Raw genomic sequence first — 23,764 nt, 5'->3', positions numbered from 1 at the left:
AATATAGAAATTCATTTCAAAATTAAGGATTATCTTCCTCGTGCATATGCTCTGGCCTGGAGGTTATAAAACTTTTACCGTACTCATACTCAAACTCGTACTCCGTGCTCCGAGTATGTGCTCCGTTGAGTACCGTTCTCAAAACCGAGATTATAAAACTCTGAGTTCGTTCTCCACTGAGTCGGGAATTGATGCTGTACTCAAGAACCGGTATTGGAAATCTTCAGACTTTTAAGGTAAGATTGTTTTACATGTAAACATAAAGTACTATATCGGGGCCTCCTATACACATGCCATACATGTTTACATATTTAAATGTCAATACATAACGCGTATAACGTCACAATATATCATCGTCTGCTGTTAGCAATTTACAATTAGACTTAAGTAGGGAATATGGAGGAGAAACAAAAGATTAAACGGAAATGGATGGAGAATGAGGAAACTGCCCTCATCCAATATGTTTTGGAGAGGGAGGAAGAGCTTTTTGGAGACATGAAGGGGGCGGGATCGAAGAAAAAGGCGGCGTTAAAGCGGGAGGGATGGGACGAGATATGTCAAATGCTAAACTCGTAATTATACTTTTTCCCCCATAGACTTAGATACAATCACGGGTACTGGAAGTTAATGTAAATATATAGTATGTGCATGTATAAATCAAAGTACTTAAAGTACTCGTGGGAGTTGAACATTGTGGAAATTCAGTTAGAAAAGATAGTACTGGAAGGGTAGGGGGATAAATGACTGAATATTATCATGATTTTAGATACAAATCAACTGTTGTTGTTTTTCAAAGCGTTACAACAGCAAACATGGATAATGGAAGGCCCATGGGCCACAACGCTTTTCGAGTAACTGAAGTCGTGTTGTTGTTTTCTAGAATTTCACCCCTTTATATTCTCATGAAAAATGTGACCACATATTGTGGCCCAAACATTCAAATCAATATGGTTATCAATGCCTTGCAGTTATGAAGAAGTTTTTCCCCTGTATATATACATTCAAGTTTAATCCTAGTTATAGCTAATTCTAAGGATTCATTACTTGAAAAGGTAGTCCAATATGCTAAACTGTCACCTGAGTATACTACAGTCCTGTAGAGGATCAATGGAATGGTAAATAATTGTATAATAACTCAAAATAAATGAAATGCAAAAAAAAATAAAAATTGTCGGGCATCGGAAATGCACAAGCCGAGTTGCGCAAGGAATGGGCATAGAGGGAACCGGCAGAAAAGTTTTCAAGAATTATCAAGCAGGGAGCAAAATTTTGCATACATAAATTTCAGGCGACTCAAATCCTTTGTGACCTTGACCTTTAACCCTTGACCAAAATCAATAGGCTTCTTTGTCTCATCAAGGGCGATAATCCATCTAAGTTTAATTGAGATCCTATAATTTGTTAAAAAATTATAGTGCAGAAAACAAAATTTTCTCCAAATTTCAGTATTTATAGCCACTGTGACTTTGACCTTGTGACCCCGGAATCGATAGGCTTCTTGTCTTACTTAATCGATCTAAGTTTGATTGAGATCCTATAATTTGTTCAAGAGCTATGGTGCGGAAAACAAAATTTTCTCCAAATTTCAGTCTATTTATAGCCAGTGACCTTGACCTTTGACCTAGTGACCCCAGAATCAATAGGCTTCCTCATCTTACTGAGGGTGACAATCCATCTAAGTTTGAATGAGATCCTATAATTTGCTCAAGAGCTATGGTGCGGAAATGAAATGTTGATGCTTGCCCGCCTGTCCGCCCAAAGGCACTTCATCAGATCATAAGCCGAGTTCGACTTCATCGCAACTCCGCTAAAAATGAAACACTAGTCAAATAATGTTATTTATTGCCAAGGTATTTGGGATATTATACTGTGGCTCAAACAGGGGGTGAATGAACCTGACAGTATGGAAAGCATATAGTGGAATCAGACTTGTGATGCTGGAAATCTATAGTGATTAATAAACTATACATATACAAGATCCATAACTATTTTTTTTTCCAGTTTGTGAGGGAGAATCCTCATGTCTCTTTCATCTGTAGACAAATAAACAATGTGTTTTGACCAGAGCAATTTCCAATCCTTTTTGCAGCATAAATTCAACATTGTGGCAACTGGGTTAAACTTTGATAGTGAAGTAATACATGGCAGCACCTTATCCCATGCTCTTAAATTTTCTGTTTGACACACACTCATGACATCCACTCAAACATTACAGAGTGCAGCAAAATCCCATTGTAATAGGGGATTCAAAATGGATAACTGGTACAAAATATGGTACATACTATTAAAAAAGGATAATGAATTTGACATATGGATGTCTTGGAAAAGGAAATTCTGACATCGGGGCTCTAAGCGTTTTCAAACATTGTCATTTGATAAAAGTGTTCTACATTTTTAAAAATAGAGATTAATATGTCTTTACATACATAGGTGAGAAAGTTTCCATTATTCCTAGCCGAGACATACCATGTATGCGCAAAAAATTCATAAACAAATATCACACTACTCACGTAGAAAATGTGGACCTTACCGTCATCAAGCGCAGCGAAACACGCCATTTCGAGATTATAGTCGACGAAAGCTCGGTAACAGTAATGAATAAGGTACACTCATTTTGTATCTATTTTGTGACTTTCTTTATTAAAAGGAACAGTTCTCTAATGTGTAACGTGCAATTACTACGTAATTCAATAACTTGAAGCATGAAGCAGTTTCACTTTGCCACCGGATATAAGAAATTTTATTTCGTATTCCGATCCCAATCGAAAGTTGTTGACGGGGAATGACGTGTTTTAATTCAATCTACATGTAACATCAAGCAATTTTTATATCACATTAAAAAAACCCAAATATATACAAATACACAATGTTGTAGAGTTATTTCTTGTAAATTTTCTGAGGTTTCGCACCATATTCGATATTTCGCGCCACGGTGTCAATAGGGCTTGTGTGCAGTTGTCGTTCGTTTCCCTGTCAATGTTTATAGGTGACGCTGCGCTACAAACGACAATTTTCAACCTTATCTTTTATTTTTCTATGTCTATCAGTATCAATTTGATCGAAATCTTGTATTCAAATTGATTTGAATACAATATCATTGCATTTATTTACATGTCAATTATCAAAATTAGATTAATTCAGAAAAGTTACATGGATTATTTAATGGCGGATGTTTATAAAAGTTTATGTTGATTTACCTAGGAGTAAATCAGCTGACACAGAACCCCCGCTGACGACCACTATACAAATCAATACAAATTACTGCGCAGAAAAGTGCGTGATGACCCAGGGAGATTGAACATAGTTCAACTCCCAAAAAGGAAGGGTAGGACACTCTTTTTGAGGCAAATTCGGGTTTGGGTTATTGTGGGCGCTTCTCAAACGACCTGATGCGATGAATCGTTCACATATACCTTACTTTCAATATCTGCACGGTTTCGTTCCGCTCCAATGCCGTTCTTTCGAAGAAAAAGATGTTTTTACACCTCCAAGTGCCTAAGAATTTCGCTAGACTGTCTTACTTCCGGTTTAATCGCACTGAATTGAAAGGTAAGTTCTGATTGGTCAATGTAATAAACATAAACAAATGTGACTTTTCCCGGGAAATTAAGGTGTAAAACGATGGATTTGACAGGTGAGATTGAACATGCTGTGGAAAATGGCCACAATATTATAATATCGGGTCAAGCAGGGACAGGAAAATCGTTCATAATTAAGAAACTGTACTATAAACTTAAGAATGATGGGAAAAAAGTAAAAATAACTGCAACCACAGGCATTGCAAGTAGTGTATTACCCGAGGCTTCTACTGTTCATAGTTTTTTTGGACTACAGGATGGTAGATACCATGTCACTCAACTTATCCAGAAAGTTTGTGATGATGACAACTATAATGAAGTCAAGGCAAAAATTATTGACACTGAAGTTCTTTTTATTGATGAAGTGTCAATGTTGTCACTAAAAAATTTCACAAACATTGATGCACTATGTAGGGCAGTGAGAAACAATGATATACCTTTTGGAGGTATGCAGGTTATTTTATCCGGTGACTTTTATCAACTTAAACCAGTACCAAATTCATACGGTGACAATGGTGAATACATATTCCCTGCAATTAAGCAGTTCCATAGATTTGTACTGCAGAAAGTACATAGACAAACCGAAGGCAAGTCATGTTTTGTTTTTTCATCACATTAGGGGAAATTATAATAAGTTTTATAAATGGTTTAATTAGACCATCTTCAACATCAGTATTTCTCTTCCAACTATAATGATAAGTAATTGACTTGAAAGAACATACCAGCCCCCCCCCCCCTTCAATTTGGGATACTTGTATATGAATTCAGGGATTAAATCAGATTCGAATACTTGAAATAACAAGGTGTAAAATAACCAAACTTATATATTTAAAAATAATGGGGGCTTGAACTGCTAATTTCTTGATCCTCCTTTGGGAGCATTGTATATTTAAGATTCATTCCATTATTCCATTAAGAAGATTCCTTTACCCTTTTCATTTGCAAATGTTCATAATAATATATCATGGCCATAATAATTTAGCAGATATACTGTATACTATAGAAAACAAAGTTACTTATGCTCATGCCCAATCAAAATGTCTGACTATCTTATTTTTCCCCCACTTGTCAAAGTGGTTGGTAGTGCCCAAAAACTAAAAATGTTTTGTTGTAACACCCCCCCCCCCCCACACACACAGAAAAACTGACAGTGCTTCCTATGGTCCTTTAGATTTATCATTACTATTTTTTATGTCATTATAAATTGAAATCGTTTACAAAAATTTACTTTATTAAATAGATACTTTAGTCAAAGCTGTTCATCAACTAAGCAGAGGTGGTATCAAAGATGATACTGATAACTTCCTAAAACGAATGAAGAGACACCTGCCACCTGGAAATCCACCAACAAAGTTATTTGCCAGGAATTTTGATGTTGATAAATTTAATTCAGACAGTTTGATGGACCTGGAAGGTAAATATAATGCAAATGTGAAGTAAAGCTAAAACATTGATTTTAATGTCAAAACATGTCCACTGTATATAAATCTTATGGATTTTTAAAGTCGGGGCAATTTTATTGGCTGCTTGTTCAATTTGGATGCCATTTTCTTCTTCTGTTTGGGTGACTTTCTACATTTTTTCAGCACTGGTTGGTTTGTTGATATGGAAAAACATTTTGCAGATTCTAATCCAGCATTTGATTTCCTGGCCCTTGACTTTAAAGACTGCCCTAGTACTACAGAATTAACAGTTTTACAATAATTTGCATAAGTTGGATTACTGTTGCTACCATTAAACATTCCTTTCTCTTGACAAAATATATTTTCTGCAATGTCATTGTTAAACCTAGATGGTTTAATGCTGGCCCCTGGGATCATCTCTAGGTGCTGCTGACAAATAGCAGGGAAACTGAGCAACATGTTCTCTATGTCCTCCACACACTGTTTTGATGGTAGCATTTTATGCTTAGATTCATTTTTTAAGTCCATGACTTCTTTTTGCCAACCTTGCCACCACTGAAGAATTTCTTTCAGACGACTAAGGCGCTGGTCTGAGATTGACGTCACTAGTTCTTTATCCCTGAATATTTTTATTAAAGAACTTGTGTTTTCTAGAAGTTCAATGGCCCCATCAAGAACAGAAGCATTTGATAGACTGTTTTGGTAGGATTTCATAAGGTTGAGCATTTCAGAGTCAAGCATGGTCTCTGCCAACTCATTGCGCATCTTTTCAGCAAGGTTTGGGTGTAAGTGAGAATCTGTTACCTTATGATGTATCCTCCGTGCATTTACTGTTCTATCCCATTCCACAGCCATTTCCCACTGCTTCCATACAATGAAATTTCCATGGAGTGTTAACTTTCTTGTGTGTACCCCTTTAATATCTCCACTTTTGAGAATACTGTTTCTTAGTTTTTTAATGTTGTGAGAAAAATCTTGAGTATGGAATATTGTTGTCAGTGGATAAACTAAATTTGGGCTTCCATAGTGAGTGTCTCTTGGGTTTCCATTGAAGTGGAGGTTCATAAAACTCCTGTTCTCTTCGCCGCCATCTTGCATAATATAATCTATCTGAAATCCCCAGTCACTAAGCTTTTCAATAACATTCCATATTATGATGCTCAGTTCCGAGGCTTTAATTCCTCCGGTTGGGAAATGGCATATAGGGAACCGGAATCCTGTGAAGCCTACAAATGTAATTTGTATGACTTCACTTGCCAGTTGCCGAGTCACTGTTTGATATTTCATTACTCTCAGGTTTTGAGCCTCCTCACCTAAATCAATCCAACCAGTTATAATAGGTGTACCACCTTTCATTTCCACCACCAAATCTTGCTGTACTTTGGTTTCATCATGATGCAATCCACCTACCCATCCATTTGGAGGTAGTTTAAGTCCCTTTGCAGATTCATACATCCACCTTAGGGTGGTGTCACAGATTCCTGGTTCTTGTGGGATGCAGTTCTTGTATCGTCTGAGTTGCCATCCAGATGGCAACACTAAGACATTGCTTTCTAACAGAGTCTGGTATGCTTTAGGACTCCTTATCCAAAGAGAAAGACATAAACTCACAACATCTTTGTTCAAACGTCTAGCCTGTGGTGATTTTGAACACAATATTTCATGTTGTGATTTTAAGAATAGTTTCATTTTGTCGGATGCATTTGGAAAAATTGATTCCAATATATTTGATAAGTCGGCATGATCACTTTCTGAAACAAAACTGTCATCTTTATCACAAATCGGTTTCTCTGAAAGGTTTTTAGGGACGGAACATTCTTTCATACAAGATAATGCATGGTCATCTCCTTTGGAATGGATAACGATATTAGGCTTGCAACACACATTTTCTTTGTCATTGTCAACTCTTTTGGTTTCTTTTTCTGTTTTTGCCTCAATATTTAACTTCAGTTTTTGACATTTTTTACAAAAAAAGTAACTACTCTGGCTGATAAAAGAAACTACCTGCTGACATCTTTCTGAGCGATATTGTAACTCAGATGAACTCATCGAACATTCATTTACACTAACTTTCTCCTGAATGATTTGTTTGCTTTCAAAAGGTATGCAATAGTTGTATTTAAATCCTCTACATATTTCAAGACATTCAACAATCTTCAAAATTTGTTTTAGGCTTTTTTCATTCAGTGATTGAACTTTATTGTCAATGAACAGTTCATTTAAATCAACTTTCTGTCCACGCACTTTCAGTTGCCAAGTACATGAATTTGAATCATCTTCTTGTCGTAGAAAATGAACTTCTTTCATAATGAAGCTCCCATTACAGTATGTGTTGCTTTTTAAGCCAATTGATATCAATTCTAAATCCTGGTGAAGGACCATAACAGATTTCGGTAGTAAGTCTGTTACATCTTGCCACAAGATAGTTTCATTTGAAGGTCTGCAATTCCAGAATACACCTGAATAGCAGGTAACTCTATGGCCATTCCTGTAGACTTTAGATATTTTTATGTGTTTAAAAACCTTCAACAACAGTTTACCAACAAGCGTGTCAGACTTCGGAATGCCAGATTTCTTGGATATATCATCAGAAAATATTTTCCCAATGGTATCTTCTTCTATGTTTTCCAAAATCCTGAAACAGAATATGAATTTGAATTTAAATTGGATTGTTATACATGTATACGAAATGATTATCACCGGTGGATTCAGAAATTATTTTTAACCAGAAAGAAAATGCTCTCCTAAATTAAACACTTTTAAAATATTTTTTTTATATTTCGTTTACACTGAAGGGTGGGGAAGGGGCTTGGGGTAGGGGGGGAGGGGGGATTCCACACAATTATATGTCGTGGACAGGCTCCATAAATACAACTCTTCCTATCAAACCAGTAAGTGTCCAAAAAGACATTGTTATTTATTTATTTATTTTAACAACGTTAATTTATTACAGTAAAACTGAAAATGCAAGGGAGACAGCCCCACCTCCCTAAAATCTCTTTTCCAGATAGACTTTTCATTATTTATAAACATTGAGCTATGCATAGATTCACGTTAATTTTTCTCCTATTCAACATTGTGGGCTGAAAAACTTGATAAAACATATACCAGTATACTTTTTAGTTCACCTGAGCTGAAAGCTCAAGTGAGCTTTTCTGATCACCTTTTGTCCGTCATCTGTCAGTAAACTTTTTACATTTTTGACTTCTTCTCCAGAACCACTGGGCCAATTTCAACTAAACTTTGCCAACAGCATCCTTGGGTGAAGGGTTTTCGAGTTTGTTCAAATGAAGGGCCAAGTCCCTTTCAAAGGGGAGATAATAAAAAAAATGCAAAAATAGGGTGGGGTCATTTAAAAATCTTCTTCTCAAGAACCATTGGGTCAGAAAAGCGGAAATTTACATGAAAGCTTCCTGACATAGTGCAGATTCAAGTTTGTAAAAATCATGGCCCCCGGGGGTAGGATGGGGCGACAATATGAGATCAATTTTTACATACAAATATATAGGGAAAATCATTATAAATCTTCTAATGAAAAATCACTGGACCAGAAAAGTTTACATTCACATGAAAGCTTCCTGACCTAGTCCAGATTCAATTTTGAAAAAAATTATGGCCCCCGGGAGTAGGTTGGGATCACAATAGAGATCAAAGTTTTACATGCGAATATATAAGAAAAATCTTTAAATATGAGCTAAGGATATATAAGTCTTATAAAATTTAAATTGGTATATGGTAACATTATTTTACTTTTGTATTGTTTTACAGGTGAAATAAAGATTTTTAAGGCAACAGACTCAGGAGATGCCAACAAACTAACACAGTTTTCAAGCATTGCACAGAAACTTCATTTAAAAATAAATGCTCCTGTGATGCTGCTTGTAAATTTATCTACATCACTAGTGAATGGTCAGTGCGGAGAAGTGAAGGGTTTTGGTGAGAATTATGTGGAAGTTTTCTTTCCTCAAACAAAGAAAAATGCAAAGATTTACCCGTACAATTTTACCATTTATGATAAGGAGAGGGGAAGAGACATTGCATGTCGCAGGCAAATTCCTCTAAAGCTATCATTTGCAATGACTATTCATAAGGCACAAGGACTAACTTTGGATCGCGTTGAAATTGACTGTCGATATATGACTAATCCAGGCCAGATAGGGGTAGCAGTGGGGAGGTGCAGAAGCATTAAAGGACTTCGGATTCTAAACTACTCCAAACATTTAGTCAAACAGCATAAAGAAGATGTTTACAAGTTTTATTCCAACCCATTCTTGCCCATTCTTCCTGACCTTTTATGCTGCAAAATGTCACCACTCCTGGAAAAAGTGACTATAGAACCTTTCTCAGCAGACACAAATACTGAAGATGAGGAATCCGAGGATGATGAGGATCAAACTTTGAGAAAAGAAGTAGAAGATGTTAATCTAATGGACAATCTCTTCAGCAACTGGGATGAAGAATGGCAGGGTTTGGAGGAGAGAGAATTAGAGGCTCATGTTTGCCAAAATCCCATACCAGATGGTGTCAACATGGATTGTATCATGGATGGAATTCAATACACAGAGCCAATTACAGATGAACAAAGGAATATAAACACCTGTTTATCAGATCTACGGAGTCGTAATGCAGAACTAAAACATTTTTGCGATAACATTTATGACCAATTACAGTCCTATTTCAAAGATACTATTCCAAAGGATGGAAAAATTGAGAACAAACACACTACAGCCTTTTTTAAGAAAGTGACATTATTCAGTGGCCACAATTCTTACCAAAATGAAGTGAAAAAATTATTTCACTGTGCGATACCATCAAAAGCACATTATCGTGTATGTTTTGGCATATTACAAAAGCTGCGATCCATTGTTGTCCAAAAGGCCTCTGAACCAGTATATATTACAGCAAGAGAAACAGCAAAAGTTAAAGTTAAGAAGGTTCAACAGTCAAAAGGAAGCAGAGCAAAAACAAGATACATAGGTGGATGGTGCGTTGCCACAATCAGACGCAGAAAGAAATCCTTTATCACAAGCAATTTATACAAAAAATCTGTAAAATTGCAGGTGAACAAAACAGACAGAGAAATAAGATTCCTTGATCAGCTTGCAGGTGATGAGAGTTACTTAGCTAAAAGTTCTAAAGATCAAGAATCATTATCTGAAATTCAGAGAAAGCAAACCGCTCTTTCGAATCTGACTTGCATTACGGATGATGGATTTCAATTTTTCCTAGATTTAGACCAACAAATCCAACAGTTGGAAACATTTGAAAATTTGAACTTGTATGGACAGAACTTTTACAGTTACATCTACTCTAGTTTACAGGAAAGTAAGGACTTAACAAATGCTTGGTTGACTCTCTTTCATGATGAGGATGAAATGAAAGTTAATGACTACAAAGAAAGCCTTGAAAACATCTACCTTGAAGTCCTTACAAAGTACATCAAAATGTCCTCAGCACAGTTCCGCCAGGAATACAAAAGAGAGCTAAGAGTACAAAAAGAAGAGGTTCACAGAAAACAGATCCGTATGCGAACAGACAAAGCAAACAAACAGAAGCTGGACTTCAATTTTATCATTGTTGATAGAAGCGATTGCAAGTTAAAATCTCATTTGCGTCTCCAGAGCGAGTTGTTAGATAATGACAGTTTCTTAGAATTGTTCAGCAAATCAAATCTGATGCAGCTATGTAAAGCATATAATCTGAATATTTCAAACAGGATGAAAAAAAATGAGTTATGTGAATCTTTAAAAAAATCAATCCAAGACCAAGATAAAATGCCTAATTCTGCAATTCTAACTATAAATGAAGCAGTAGAGAAAGTCACATTTAAAGAAACATCCTCTGCACAGAGTCAATCAACATCACTTGAAGATGTCAGTCCAGGCCCATCAGGGGGAGGTAATTCAAATTCTGTATTGCATTATCTAATGATTTTATTCTCTTAAAATATAGAGACCCACAGATTGATGGGCAGCAATTTGATTTGTTTAATTATGTTAACTAATTGCACTATCATATTCTAGTACACAAGTTAATTTTCACTGAAATCTCACTGTAGGTGTAAATCAATACTAATTTCAATACACTGAAAAGTTCATAGAATGAAACTATTAAAACAAGCATATTGTCAAATTACTGCTAAAATATTAATAAAAAAAATTTCTTCTTTAAAAGAAGTACCAGAGTTTGATATGTGATTTAAAAAAATACATATTAATTGTTCATTATCATCAGATAAATTTTATGAATTTTAATCAATAGAAGGCAGCATCCAAAAATCTAATCCAACCTGTAAGAGAGACATGAAAAGAAAGAGGAAACAAGTAGCAAAAGGGAAGAAGAAACAAAAAACTGCAGACCAGGAGTTGAGTGATGTTTACATGTGTGGAATATGTGACAAGCAATGTGTCGATGAGTGTGTTTGTTGTGACACATGTGATACATGGTATCACTTTATTTGTTTACAGGTTGATGGGGATGAAGAGGAGTTTAATTCTGATTGGTATTGCAATATTTGTAAAAATACTTAAACTGCCTGAACTCAAGCACATTTGTCTCATGTTTGTGTACTGTAAAACAAGGCAATTGTCTTAAAGTTTTCAAGTTGATGGGATCAAAGTCATTGAAGAGGAGTTCATAATGTCATTCTTATTGGTTGTGAAATAATGATTTAATTTAGAATATTTGAAGTATAAAAACAAACATGGCTCATGTACTTAACCACTAGTCTCTAATACCATCATGAAAATGATGAAGTATTAATTATCCTGAGAATTATTTTCTCTACATATGTATATTTATGGATTAGATAACATGTGTCACACAGGCAATTGCAGAGTATATAGTAAAGAGTATATAGTAAATTCGACCCAAGCGATGCAATTGCCTGTGATGTGTCACTTAATTCAGACTTTTATTATTACAATCAAATATTATACATTTACTTAAGGTAACTCCATACTCGCAGTTTTATCTGATACAAGTTTAAAATGTGTATTCATTTCCATTTATTAGAGTTAAAACTAACAAATTATCAAATAAAATACATAGGTCATCACACTTTTTAAGATATCATGAAACGTACATAAACAGAATCATATATCACCGTCAGAAAATTGCAATTTTTCTTAAACAGGATTATCAAAATTCCATACAAACTGGTTATGATGATATAGTAGCATTCATAACAATTGCATGAAACTGTATCTTCACAAAACTATACAAAAAATAAAGGAAATCATCGCATAATAGACTTAATTGATAAAGAAATCAATAGAAACCAAGTTATTGCCCTTGGATTCAATATTTTGAAACGTATCATTAATTATTCATCTATAACTTGACTTTTGAAATATTTTATTTTGAACAAGATTTTTTACAATAACTAAAGGAAAAGACTCTAACAAAGTTATGTTCCTATCATGCATAAATCTAATTATATCCTTGATATAGCAAAATCTGATGACATCACAGGAGGGTGGAATTACTTTAATTAATACCTGCTTTGTGCGAATGTATACCCTTTGTGCAATTTGAATTGTATTGATTCTGATTTAAATTCATGCATCAGGGCCCAAGACCATAAACTGAAAATTAATAGACTTAATCAAAATTTTGATCAGTTATATCTTAAGATTTATCTAGCTCAGATGTTTAAAAAAAAAATGCAGGTTTATCAAAAATTCAAATGCAAACATATACCGAAAATCTTATTTGTTTATGAAAATTATTTCAAAAGTTTGCTGGATTTGAAATTTAGACTTTTAAAGAACATTCTCAGTTTATGGTTTTCAGGCCAGTATTTCATCATGCCTGTTTAACTGTACTACAATGTTCTTCATTATTTGTACATTTAATTATGAAAAGGCTAAAACATATTTAAATGCAAGAACTCTTTCCAAATGTTTGATACATACCATGACAAAATAAATTGTTTCTCGTTACACATGTTTATATATGTATTTAAATATGCCGCTTAAAAATATTAAATTTATTTTATTATTGACCAATCAGAACTTACCTTTCAATTCAGTGCGATTAAACCGGAAGTAAGACAGTCTAGCGAAATTCTTAGGCACTTGGAGGTGTAAAAACATCTTTTTCTTCGAAAGAACGGCATTGGAGCGGAACGAAACCGTGCAGATATTGAAAGTAAGGTATATGTGAACGATTCATCGCATCAGGCCGTTTGAGAAGCGCCCACAATAACCCAAACCCGAATTTGCCTCAAAAAGAGTGTCCTGCCCTTCCTTTTTTATACATGCACATACTATATATTTACATTAACTTCCAGTGCCCGTGGATACAATGATATTATATGTTATATATATATATATATATATATATATATATATATATATATACATGTATCCTGGTGTCACCGGTTTTCGATAGTGCAGTACTATTTTTACATATTTAATATATTCAGCAATTATTTCTCACCTGAATTTTATCTGTTCTAATCAATAAACTCTATCTAATGCATATATGCTGTTTTTTTGTTTAAAACTATCAAAATTCAGGTAGCATTTCAACTTTCGTTAGATCCGCCATAATCAAATTTGTTTTGACTGACGTCACCTATTTTCGATAGTAAGTATGGTGCGCTGTTAGTGTTAAAACAACATTAAATAGAATGATTTTTTTATTCTTATTTTTTCGACCAAATTGATTACATTAAATAATGAACAAATAAAGCAACTTCAAACAATTTTAAATAGTGGTGGAGGTCCTGAAGACACACACCCAATGTTATTATGCCCATTTATCATATTTTAAAGTTGTCTAGGGGACTTGGAAACATTTGGCAGTAACAATTCAGCATGGATACTCATTCCATATTTTACCGACTGGAAAGCATTGCCCAAGGCCTCTGGATCATCATTCTTATAATTTCCTCTCTGGATGGAAAATATCTGCAAAGAAATAAACAAGAAATCAATAAAAACAAATTTTAAAATAGAGAATTTTTTAAAAAACGTATGGTATTATGACTATAATGCGTTTCCATACTGTTCTCTTGAACCGATAGTTCACCCAAAGAGAGGCTTATCTAGTTTTAGAACACAGCATCGAGTTTATTATCAGACGACAGCATAAGTGAATAGGACGCTGTTTTCGACGGAAAATAATCAGATTTTCATTGTGGTTTTTTTGGCATTGGGAAAAATGGCGTTTTCAGAATAGATGCATACAGAATTGTAGTCTTACCTCTTTGAAAAGCGTAATTCTCGATCTTTTTGGCTATCTGACACTTCTTGTTACTGACGCTGATTTTGGGAAAAACATTCCGAAAAATGACATTACAATTATCGAATGATCGTTAAAAATAATAACCTATCGAAATTAGGATACTATCGAAAATAGGTAACGGCACAATATATATATATATATATATATATATATATATATATATATATATATGGTGCAAATTTAACATGCTTTTAATTTTATAATTGATTTAATATTGCTACCTATCATTTCAAGTTATATGTTTATAACATGTGTTAATAAATCTGCGATTTCACTTCTTGAAAACAATCAACGATATCGCGGTTGCTATATATAGATGCCATATTGTTAACATGTCTTCTTTTACGTCCGCAATACTCCGATCCAGCTTACAGCTGGGAAAAAAAAACCCAACAACCTATAACTAAAAACAATCCCCCTAATTCTAGATTAGTAGCTTATTGAAATTATCATTAAATATAAGAATTTTTCACTATATCAGGGCTGTAACAGCATCTTAAATTATTTACTTTCTTATATGAAATGATTTAATAGTTTTCTTATTTCAAATTGCTAAAATAATCTGTTATACCAGATTAATTTGTTATGTAGTTTATAACCTGAGTACTTGCTTATCTTATGAGTATTATTTTAGACAATTCATAAGTCTTCGAAGAGAGCCAGATGAAATTAAGAAGAAGTTCTTCAATCTGAGGCAGAGAGGTACCAAAATTTATGCAATTATTCATATGTCGCTGAAATATATATTCATCCTGAACAATTGAATTCTTATCATATAACAGACATTTTATAGATTAGTCTAGGGAATATTCATGTCATTCCATCTTAAAATGTATCTGTTTTTATCAATGTGAAAATAATACATCCAATTGCAGCAAAGGAGAAGATAGATTTTATTAAGAGAGCACTGAGAGGCACTGGAGGGGGTCCTGCTCCACCACCCTTGACAGCTGGGGAGGAAGCTGTGGCACTATCCCTTCAGAATAGACCGGTGGCAGGTGGAATTGATGGAGGGATAGATACGGATGGTACATGTACCTAATTTTTTACTTACTTTTAAGATATTTTTGCTTTATTGAAGATGTAGTGATTGTAAACAGCTCAAAAGCTTGCATGCAATAGTTCATTCAAAATGTGGATTACTGTATATGCCTAACTAAAAGCAGTGCAATGTCACATAAAGTGTCTCAACATTGATCATGTATGATACGGTGACATCAGACTGAAAATGGTTAGTCTCCAAAACTGTTCAGTGGCATTATACTAGTGATTCTTAATGTGGCTACTACTCTGCTCGGCGCTGGTTCAAATCTCGCTTGCGCCGATAAGTGAGAAAGTTTCCCAGTTTACTTTCGGAAGGTCGGTGGTCTCTTCCAAGATACATTGTATATGGGTTCTCTCTTCCATCAATAAAAACTGGGCGCCACCAGGTAAATGAAAAATTATGTGTGGCGGAAAACAGCAAATCAATTAATCATCAATATAAAGTCGGGGGACACATTGTCTCACAGTCCTTCTGAAACTTTAACATTGCTCATATTTTTTAATGGAGAGTGATAAAACCTTTATACATGCATGTATTTTATATGTGGATTCCTTGTGACAATACTTTCTTTCAGTACCAAATTTATAAAAAAAAAAAAAAAATATTATGCACCAAAGGGAGCATATTGTTTCATGAACACATCTTATTCCTTCAAAACTTAAGTTTTTAAAGTATGCATAATGTTATCTTATGCAGAAGCCCCTAGTACATCTGCAGACAATGTTGAGCCTCCTGCAGCTGAGCCTCCTGCAACTGAGCCCCCTGCAGCTGCAGCAACATTTGATGAGACAGTGCATGCAGAGTGTGACATGATGTCTGCCAGGAAGAGTATGTGTATTAATATAATGAATATATATCAATAACTTATTTTGCACCAAGAAGTACATGTACTCAACAAATTGTGTGTCAAGTCTATATTGAGCATGCAAGTGTTTGCATTATCTGCACATAAAAACAAAGACTTTGCATCAGTTCTGTATCATTAACATTAATAGTTTTATTATTTGCTACATATAAAAATAATTTCATAAGAATTATCTGAAACAAAATTCAGTTGGATAATATGTGACAGGCAAATGCTACTAAATCATACTAGTATTGCTATATACAAGTATTGCTACAATCATGTCTTTATATATATATATATATATATATATATATATATATATATATTATATATATTGCATATTATTGCAGAGCTAAAGAAATCAGACACAAAGGAGCAACAGAGGGCCCTGTTAGAGAACATCAGGCTGGACAACAGGCGTCTGGAGTTGGAAATCACAAAATTGCAGAATGAGTCAGAGAAACTTATAGTGGAGACAAATTTTTATAAAACAAAGACTTTGTACATTCAGAAAAAGATGCAGAATGAGTTTCAAATGTCAATAGAGTCATAAGTATTTAATATTTCCAACTTCCGTCTTTGTTATACATTCTTTGGTTGATTTTATATCTGCTAAATCAGTACATGAAACTATTAGCTACTTAGAAAGTTTAGAATTCCTTCACAAGAAATATCAAAAAATCATAAATTTATTACCATTTCCTGGGGTGTTTTTTAATTTTAAAAATTGTTGTCCATCCTGATGTTCCCTCCTCCAATGTCATGTCTAATACTGCAATTTCTGTGATTGTCTGATATTTTTAAAGTTAAAATTTTCTTTTATAATTATGAATTAAAATATGTTATTTGAAAAATAATATTACTTAGATTAAATTAGACAAAAGTTGTCTTTACTATGAAGTATATGTACCACCTTAAAAAGGTTTTTTTTTTTGCAAATTAGTTGTACACAGATTATATGAAATCATAATTGTCATTACACTAGCATATACATGTATGTAAATATTTATAGAATGTGTACAGAACTTTCCAATTTCTTTATGTAAATTTCCTCTCTTTTTATACAAAACTAGACTGTAGAAAATGTAACTTTCTTTGAGTTTTTAAAGTACATGCACATGTGTTTACTATTCTATAATGCATTTGGTGAATATCTAGTTTTTAAGCATTTTGTAAAAGTGATTTAAATCATCATGCATTTCTACATAATGAGAAATGTATATCAGTGTAAGTGTACATTTCTTAAATTATGAATTATATCAGATTGAAATGTAGAGGTTTATATATGTGTGATTGTTAGAGAGTTCGAGTAGTATTCAAGTATTTTTACTTTATATATTTTTTTTTGTATGATAAGTAATATTACAAATACTTGTCACACAGATGTCTGATATAAGTTTATTCAGTCTATGATTATATAAGTGATTGTTGCATACCATAAATGAATTTATCAATAATATCACATATTAAGTCAATAGCAAAATCTAAATTCTTTATCAATATAGTGCTGTTAAGGGGAATAACTCTTGATTGTAAACTACATTGTAAGGTAGTTTTAAACATTTTGTTGTAATCTATGTTGTGTGTGTGTGTGTGTGTGTGTGTGTGTGTGTGTGTGTGTGTGTGTGCGTGCGCGCGCTATTGGTCCCAGATATTATTTTTGGGCTGAAAATTTATAAAACACCTGTGTTGAACCTAATTAATTTAAACAATATTTTGTTGTGTATAATACATAAAAGGATTGGACAACAGGTGTTGCCTATATAAGCCCTCTCCATACAAATACATGGTCAAGGTCATACAGATATAGTTATTATGTAATGATAATGAAGCAATATGATATTTTAAAATACATTTATATATGTTTAACATTTTCCATTTCTCTGATAATTTACAGCTTGATGTATGAATGACAAATATAAGTTATGTATGGGTATAGAAATTTACTTCACAGGAAAAAGATATAAACAAGTTGGTTCTGTGGTTTGAGAATGAAACATTTTAAGAAATTAAACAAATCTATTTGTAGACAAATAAATAAATTCATGCACAATTTTGAAAATTGTAACATTTTAGTTATAACTGAGATTATTGTCACCATACAAAATAAGTTCTAAGGATAAAGGTAATTGTAATTGTAGATCATTAAAACTTTGTATCAGTATTTGTCTTTGTGTACAATATTTTGGACACTTCAGAAAAAAGTGAAGTGTGGTTTCAGGACTATTTTGACAAAATTAAGTCACAATTAGGATTTTCCCTAATAAAGTGCTTAAATAATTTAAAAGCTGTAAATATGTTTATAATGATGTAGCAATTCAATGATGTTTGAAATTTTGAAACAAGATATAACATAAATTGATTTGAAGCCTCCAAATGAACTGACATTCATAAATACAAACTTCCTTAGGGCTGACAGTAACTTTTAAAAAAAATTGGTAACAATGTGTTGTCTCATGGCAATACCATCATTCTTACCATGGATTTGACCCATCATACCATCACCATCCACAGGCCGCAAGTTTCCATCGTCGTTTTGTAGGATATCACCTCTCTCCATACCAATGTTATGGAGGACCACACATGCTACTACAAAAACGGCTGCCTGTGGAGGCTCTGTCAAAATTTCATGGTGTAGAGCCTGAAACCTTTTCTTTAGGACACCAAAAGTCTGTTCTATTAGAACCCTTGTTCGGCAGAGTGCATCATTGAAAGCAGTTTCTGCTGGGGTTGATGGATTCAGAAATGGTGTCATAAGAAATCGCCGGCAGGGGTAGCCAGAATCACCCAATAGCAATCCATCATGTTGTCCTGCAATACGAAATTTTGTGAATTACACAAGGACGATTACATAACAATTCTTCAATTTTAGTATTGGTATAATTTTTGCTTGCAAATTCCTTTGCTATAATATATTCAAACTCCTAAAGAATTAATATTTTGTGTCCATTTCTTTTATATTAAAATTGGAATAGTGCTTCTAAAGGTGCAAGTTGAAAATTTAACACAAGATGCATAGACAATCGGGCTAGGTATATTCAGAAATGAAGGTCAGAGTGATTTATTACATACAAAACATACCATTCTCAAACTGTGCACACAGCGCTGATTGTCTAAAGATGCGGCTGTCATGCACAGATCCTGGCCAGCTAGCCACACAACTGGTTACTTTGAAGTTTTCATCACAGCACATCTATTACATCATAAATGGAAGAATTTGCATCACTACTAACTACATTGCCACAGGTTGTTAAAATTCCATTCCTATATATATTTTCATTTCACAATACATAATTATAGAAAATGTTTGACCTGAATAAATTTTAAAATGAGCCATGTGTATTGGTGCCTCACCACAATGAATTTACTCAAGATTTGATTAAGATTTTGATACTCTTATTCGTATACCACTTGCCAATTATACCATCTAATGTGGAAATATATGACAATTGTACTAGATACCAACATCAGGGAAGGGACTCAGATAAGTTGTGGGAACTTGTTTCCGGTCCTTTTGTATATTGAATACACATTATACAATAAAATACATTGCTTGAAATAACTCAATATTCAGGTTGAATATCAATAACATATTTTTTAAATTAAAAATAGAACAGTACATATAAGTAATAAATGTAACAATTAAAGAATAAAAACATCTAGTGTACTTTAAATTTCTGCATTTTGTTTCATTTCAATTTAGTAATTACATAAAAATCTCTTATTATGCAATTTTAAAAATCAATTATTTGAAATCTGGAACCCCTACCCCTTTCTCAGGAATTGAATGGCACGTGCATTTTTACCTGAACATTTAAAGAGTGATATCCTTTACGATTCACATAGTCAACTTCATTCTGCTTGGGTTTTTTTTATTCTTATTTGTGTCCCATCTATGTATCCTAGTATGTTAGGAAAGCCTGGAATAGAAACATTGAATCACAGGTATCAGAATTTTAATTTAGTCAATAAATAGCTCGATTTAAAAAAAAAAAAGAAGAAAAAATAATTTATACATATAAATATTGTATATGTATATATATATATTATAAAAGATTCCTATACTTTGTGGATGTGGTTGAACAAACAAAACAGGTATAGTAAACATTATGATTATGTATAGTAAAACTATATTTCTAAAACAAAAAACAATATAAGTAGCAAATGTAACACAAGTTTATTGTATCATCCAAATAATGTTCAATTCAATTCTCTGTTATAATACATTTCTAATTATGTTTCTGTAATATAGATGATCTCATTTCAGTGTGCACTTTCGTGAAAAGTTAGGTGTTAGATCCGCCCGCATCTAAGCGGATCTAACATCGTCCGAAACTTGCATACTATCCCTTGTTATTATTTCTCCAATTTTGTAAATAGAGCACGATATGTATACATTTTTACAGCTGTTACATCATCAAACAGAATCTTACAAAAATACCCACAAAAAACAACCCTCCTATGACTTCTTATTGTTTACTACAAAAAGAAAGTACACACCGGGCTTGCGCAAACATATTTCCTTAGTGACGACCGGAAGATAAACATTGTGTACCTACCTGCAATGGTAGAGAAGGCACGTTTTGTTCTTGCAGCATCGTTGACTGTAGGAAACCGAATGAACCTTCGTCTTAGATTTGAAACATGGGCAGAAATGTCTCTTATACATGTACCAGCGGTGCTGCGGGAAATGTTTAGGGAATCCCCGATTAACAAGTGAATTGCACCCGTCGCGAGGTAGCGCAGACACACGAGTAGCTGAAGAAGGGGTGGGAGGGGGTTGTTGCGTTTCGTAGGGTGTCTCAGATTTGGAAGTAGACTAAGTATATAGTAGATCGTCTGAGGGCGAAACCTATAACGATGAAATATTTCGTCCTCCTCAAACACTTCCAGTGGATTGGAACGGTCTCTGAATAGCCTGGGGCGTCTTTGTTGTTCATTTTGTAGAAGCAGGCGGCGATAAATCCGTCTATGCGCCGCCATGTTTGTTTTGAGTACAACTCTGAGCAAGCTCCAAAGCAGACTCGAGAAATCTTGAGTATGTACTCCATTTGAGTATGAGAATAATGTTGTATAAGTTTTAAATAACCTTGACTTTTGAGTATGAGTACGATTTTGAGCACGGAGTTCGAGTTTGAGTATGAGAACGTGCTCAAAAAAGTTTTATAACCTCCAGGCCTGATCCTTAGACGAATTTGACTCCATTAAAGCTTGCTACAAACTTACAGTTACATATTTTCAGACGCGTACAAAAGTCTCCTCAATTAGACCCACCACTTCACCACAAGTTCAGCTGACCTCACTATATTACGTTACGCTATAGTACAATGTCATTGTTCGTAGGGCAATGTAATTCCCGAGAATGACCTTATCATTAGTATTATGACGTCAAAAGACCGTGATGCCACATCTATCGCCTTGCTTCAGTTACGATTGATATTGACAAACAAGTTGGTGTTACAAGGTTTTCTACAGTCTCGTTTAAGTTAGCATTTTCGCAAATTCTACGATGTTATAATGATCTAGTTTGTTGATACAACCTATCATTAGGTCAACCGCTGTCTGACATGTTTCATGCCTATTTTAAGGCTATTTTAAGATACTCATTTTGACTACGGATTACTCTGTTTACCTGATCATGATACAGGGCTCACGGCGGGTGTGACAGATCGACAGGGGATGCTTACTCCTCCTAGACACCTGATCCCAATATCCAGAGGTCCGTGTTTGCCCAACTCTCGATTTTGCATTCTTTATAGGAGTCACGAGATTGATCACTGTTCGTTCTCTTTACCTTTCGCAAGGAAATTCTCATTTGCATAATTATATCAACTTCCGTCCCCCTTTTACCGATTTTTCGCGTTTGAGAAGCAGTAGACGATGTTTAACGGCTTATGATATCCGATAAATGGACTTAATTTCCCGTTCACCATGGTAATGAGAGAGGTAAGGCCTTAACAAAGCTTCTTCTAAACGGTAGTGGTCTATTTACCATATTTTATCGAACGTTTGATAAAAAATAAAACCAAGATGGCGTGGTGATATACCTTGTGAATAGTTTGTTTATAGGAAAGCAATTTTCATCATAGATATTTAAAACGTTGAGTGCTTGTGATAGAGCTGTTTATTTTTATTGCGTCGTTCACATAATAAATATCAAATTTCAATTCAGTTATTGTTGGGATTTGTCTGCCTCAAGCAAAACCAAAGCAAAGTCTCCATTGGAACATGAATTATTTATTTATAATTATTGTTTTTTACTTCCCGTAAAGAAGTTTTCACTCATATTGAGACGTACCAGCTGTAGGTGAAATATCACAAATTTAGACCCATGTTTAAATAGCAATTAGGGCAGTAGCAGTGAGTTGTTGTTTTTTGGGTTTTTTTTTTGTCAACGCCTGTCACGACATGGGACCTCCGTTATCAAGGTCATATCCAAAAGAATCGTGATTCTCACCTCTAAATGCCGGGCGCTTGGCGAAGGAGCAATCAATACCTATTCTAAGGTCTTATGTTTGATACGGCAGTGGCAAGAGCGGACTCAAACTCACGACCTCCCGGTTACGAAGCGAACGCTCTACCACTTAGATTAGGAGTAATGTCTTTTTTTTCGGAAGTGAATTTTTGATTTCTACATTAAAGGAAGATTAGGAAATTTAACAGATTAAGCTACAGTATTCTAAATATGACCTTTATGCACTTATAATTGACTCAAATTTTAAATTCCATTTGTCTGTTTAATGTCAACACAACATAAGCAACACAAATCAATCATTACATACAAGAGGTGGGATTAGATGTCTAGGAGAAGTAAGCATTCCCTTTCGACCGGTCACACCCGCAGTGAGACTTGTCTTGATCAGGTAAATGGACTAATCCGTAGTCTAAATCAGTGTACCAAGAACCGCCTAACAATCGGTGTAAAACACGTCAAACAACATTTGATCCAATGGTAGTTTATATGGGCAAAGTAGATATTTAGACCATTTTTCGTTTAATCATAATTTGTAAAGTTTAGTAAACATTATTTTGCCCGATTGAGTAGGACTTCTACTGCGCATAAGATTGAGTTGATCATAGTGTTATATGCACATCCCCATTGAATTGAGTAGATATTTTTGTAACGCTAATAAAATTTCATGTGTCATTAAGTATTATCCAATAGTCGGGATTCACCATTAACTATAAGTTACTGTTCTAAATGTGTAAAACAGAGCACTGTATATTTTTACTTTGAAGATATTTGACGTAGCAGAACACTGACTGGTAGAAATAAACAGAATGTAAACACGAGTTCCCGGTATGTATCGTCTGCTTTACGAGTTCAATAACATGACGGAGCAAGCAGCGACTTTTGATCTGGAAAATATTAATGAAATTGAACTGCGTTATATGGGGCTCAGTCAACGACGGCAATTTAGATGAAGAGGTGTTGAGCGTTTTACTTGATGTTGAAATGGAGCCGAGTCGCATTCCACCGTCCCTACGACACAACCAGTGTTCAACGTCTCCTCGAATGCAATGCGGTACATGTATACATCCAGTCACCACTTGTTATCTTCCTTTATATCTAATCCAGCTTTTAACCATTGCACCTTTAATATGGCCTATAATCAATTTAATTCTGCAGAGTAACTCT

At 34.2% G+C, this 23,764-nt stretch overlaps 3 protein-coding genes, 1 long non-coding RNA gene and 1 pseudogene across 6 annotated transcripts in view; 1 reads left to right on the top strand and 4 right to left on the bottom strand.

The window, feature by feature from the left end:
• Positions 1-23,764, bottom strand: part of LOC125682460 (stimulated by retinoic acid gene 6 protein-like) — a 55,071-nt gene that overhangs the window by 19,916 nt on the left and 11,391 nt on the right. The window lies entirely within an intron of this gene.
• On the top strand, positions 2-18,289 carry LOC125647757 (uncharacterized). Its single transcript, XM_056159672.1, has 5 exons — positions 2-572; positions 14,868-14,935; positions 15,109-15,261; positions 15,975-16,106; positions 16,476-18,289. Exons 1-5 carry the CDS (start codon positions 397-399, stop codon positions 16,676-16,678), a joined length of 732 nt encoding a protein of 243 aa, XP_056015647.1. The 5' UTR covers positions 2-396; the 3' UTR covers positions 16,679-18,289.
• LOC130053067 (uncharacterized) lies at positions 1,985-10,200 on the bottom strand. Its single transcript, XM_056159624.1, has 2 exons — positions 9,271-10,200; positions 1,985-7,616 (listed from the first exon to the last, which is right to left on the bottom strand). The coding sequence occupies exon 2, from the start codon at positions 7,361-7,363 to the stop codon at positions 5,078-5,080; it is 2,286 nt and encodes a 761-aa protein (XP_056015599.1). The 5' UTR covers positions 7,364-7,616; positions 9,271-10,200; the 3' UTR covers positions 1,985-5,077.
• On the bottom strand, positions 13,611-14,366 carry LOC130053082 (uncharacterized). Its single transcript, XR_008801544.1, has 2 exons — positions 14,192-14,366; positions 13,611-13,896 (listed from the first exon to the last, which is right to left on the bottom strand). It is a non-coding gene; the product is annotated as an uncharacterized LOC130053082 (long non-coding RNA).
• LOC125683917 (putative nuclease HARBI1) lies at positions 17,963-21,674 on the bottom strand (annotated as a pseudogene).

The sequence above is a fragment of the Ostrea edulis genome, chromosome 1 (genome assembly GCF_947568905.1).
Source record: "Ostrea edulis chromosome 1, xbOstEdul1.1, whole genome shotgun sequence".
NCBI classification, from domain to species: Eukaryota; Metazoa; Mollusca; class Bivalvia; order Ostreida; family Ostreidae; genus Ostrea; species Ostrea edulis.
The sequence above is the reverse complement of the archived record's forward strand: the minus strand, read 5'-3'. Positions and strand labels throughout refer to the sequence as shown.

Bases quoted from the DNA above. Each gene is read 5' to 3' on its own strand.
- LOC130053067 (XM_056159624.1), bottom strand. From the start codon at position 7,363: ATGGTCCTTCACCAGGATTTAGAATTGATATCAATTGGCTTAAAAAGC.
- LOC125647757 (XM_056159672.1), top strand. From the start codon at position 397: ATGGAGGAGAAACAAAAGATTAAACGGAAATGGATGGAGAATGAGGAA. The intron at 14,936-15,108 runs GTACCAAAATTT...ATCCAATTGCAG, and splicing joins CTTCAATCTGAGGCAGAGAG to CAAAGGAGAAGATAGATTTT. The intron at 16,107-16,475 runs GTATGTGTATTA...ATATTATTGCAG, and splicing joins CATGATGTCTGCCAGGAAGA to AGCTAAAGAAATCAGACACA.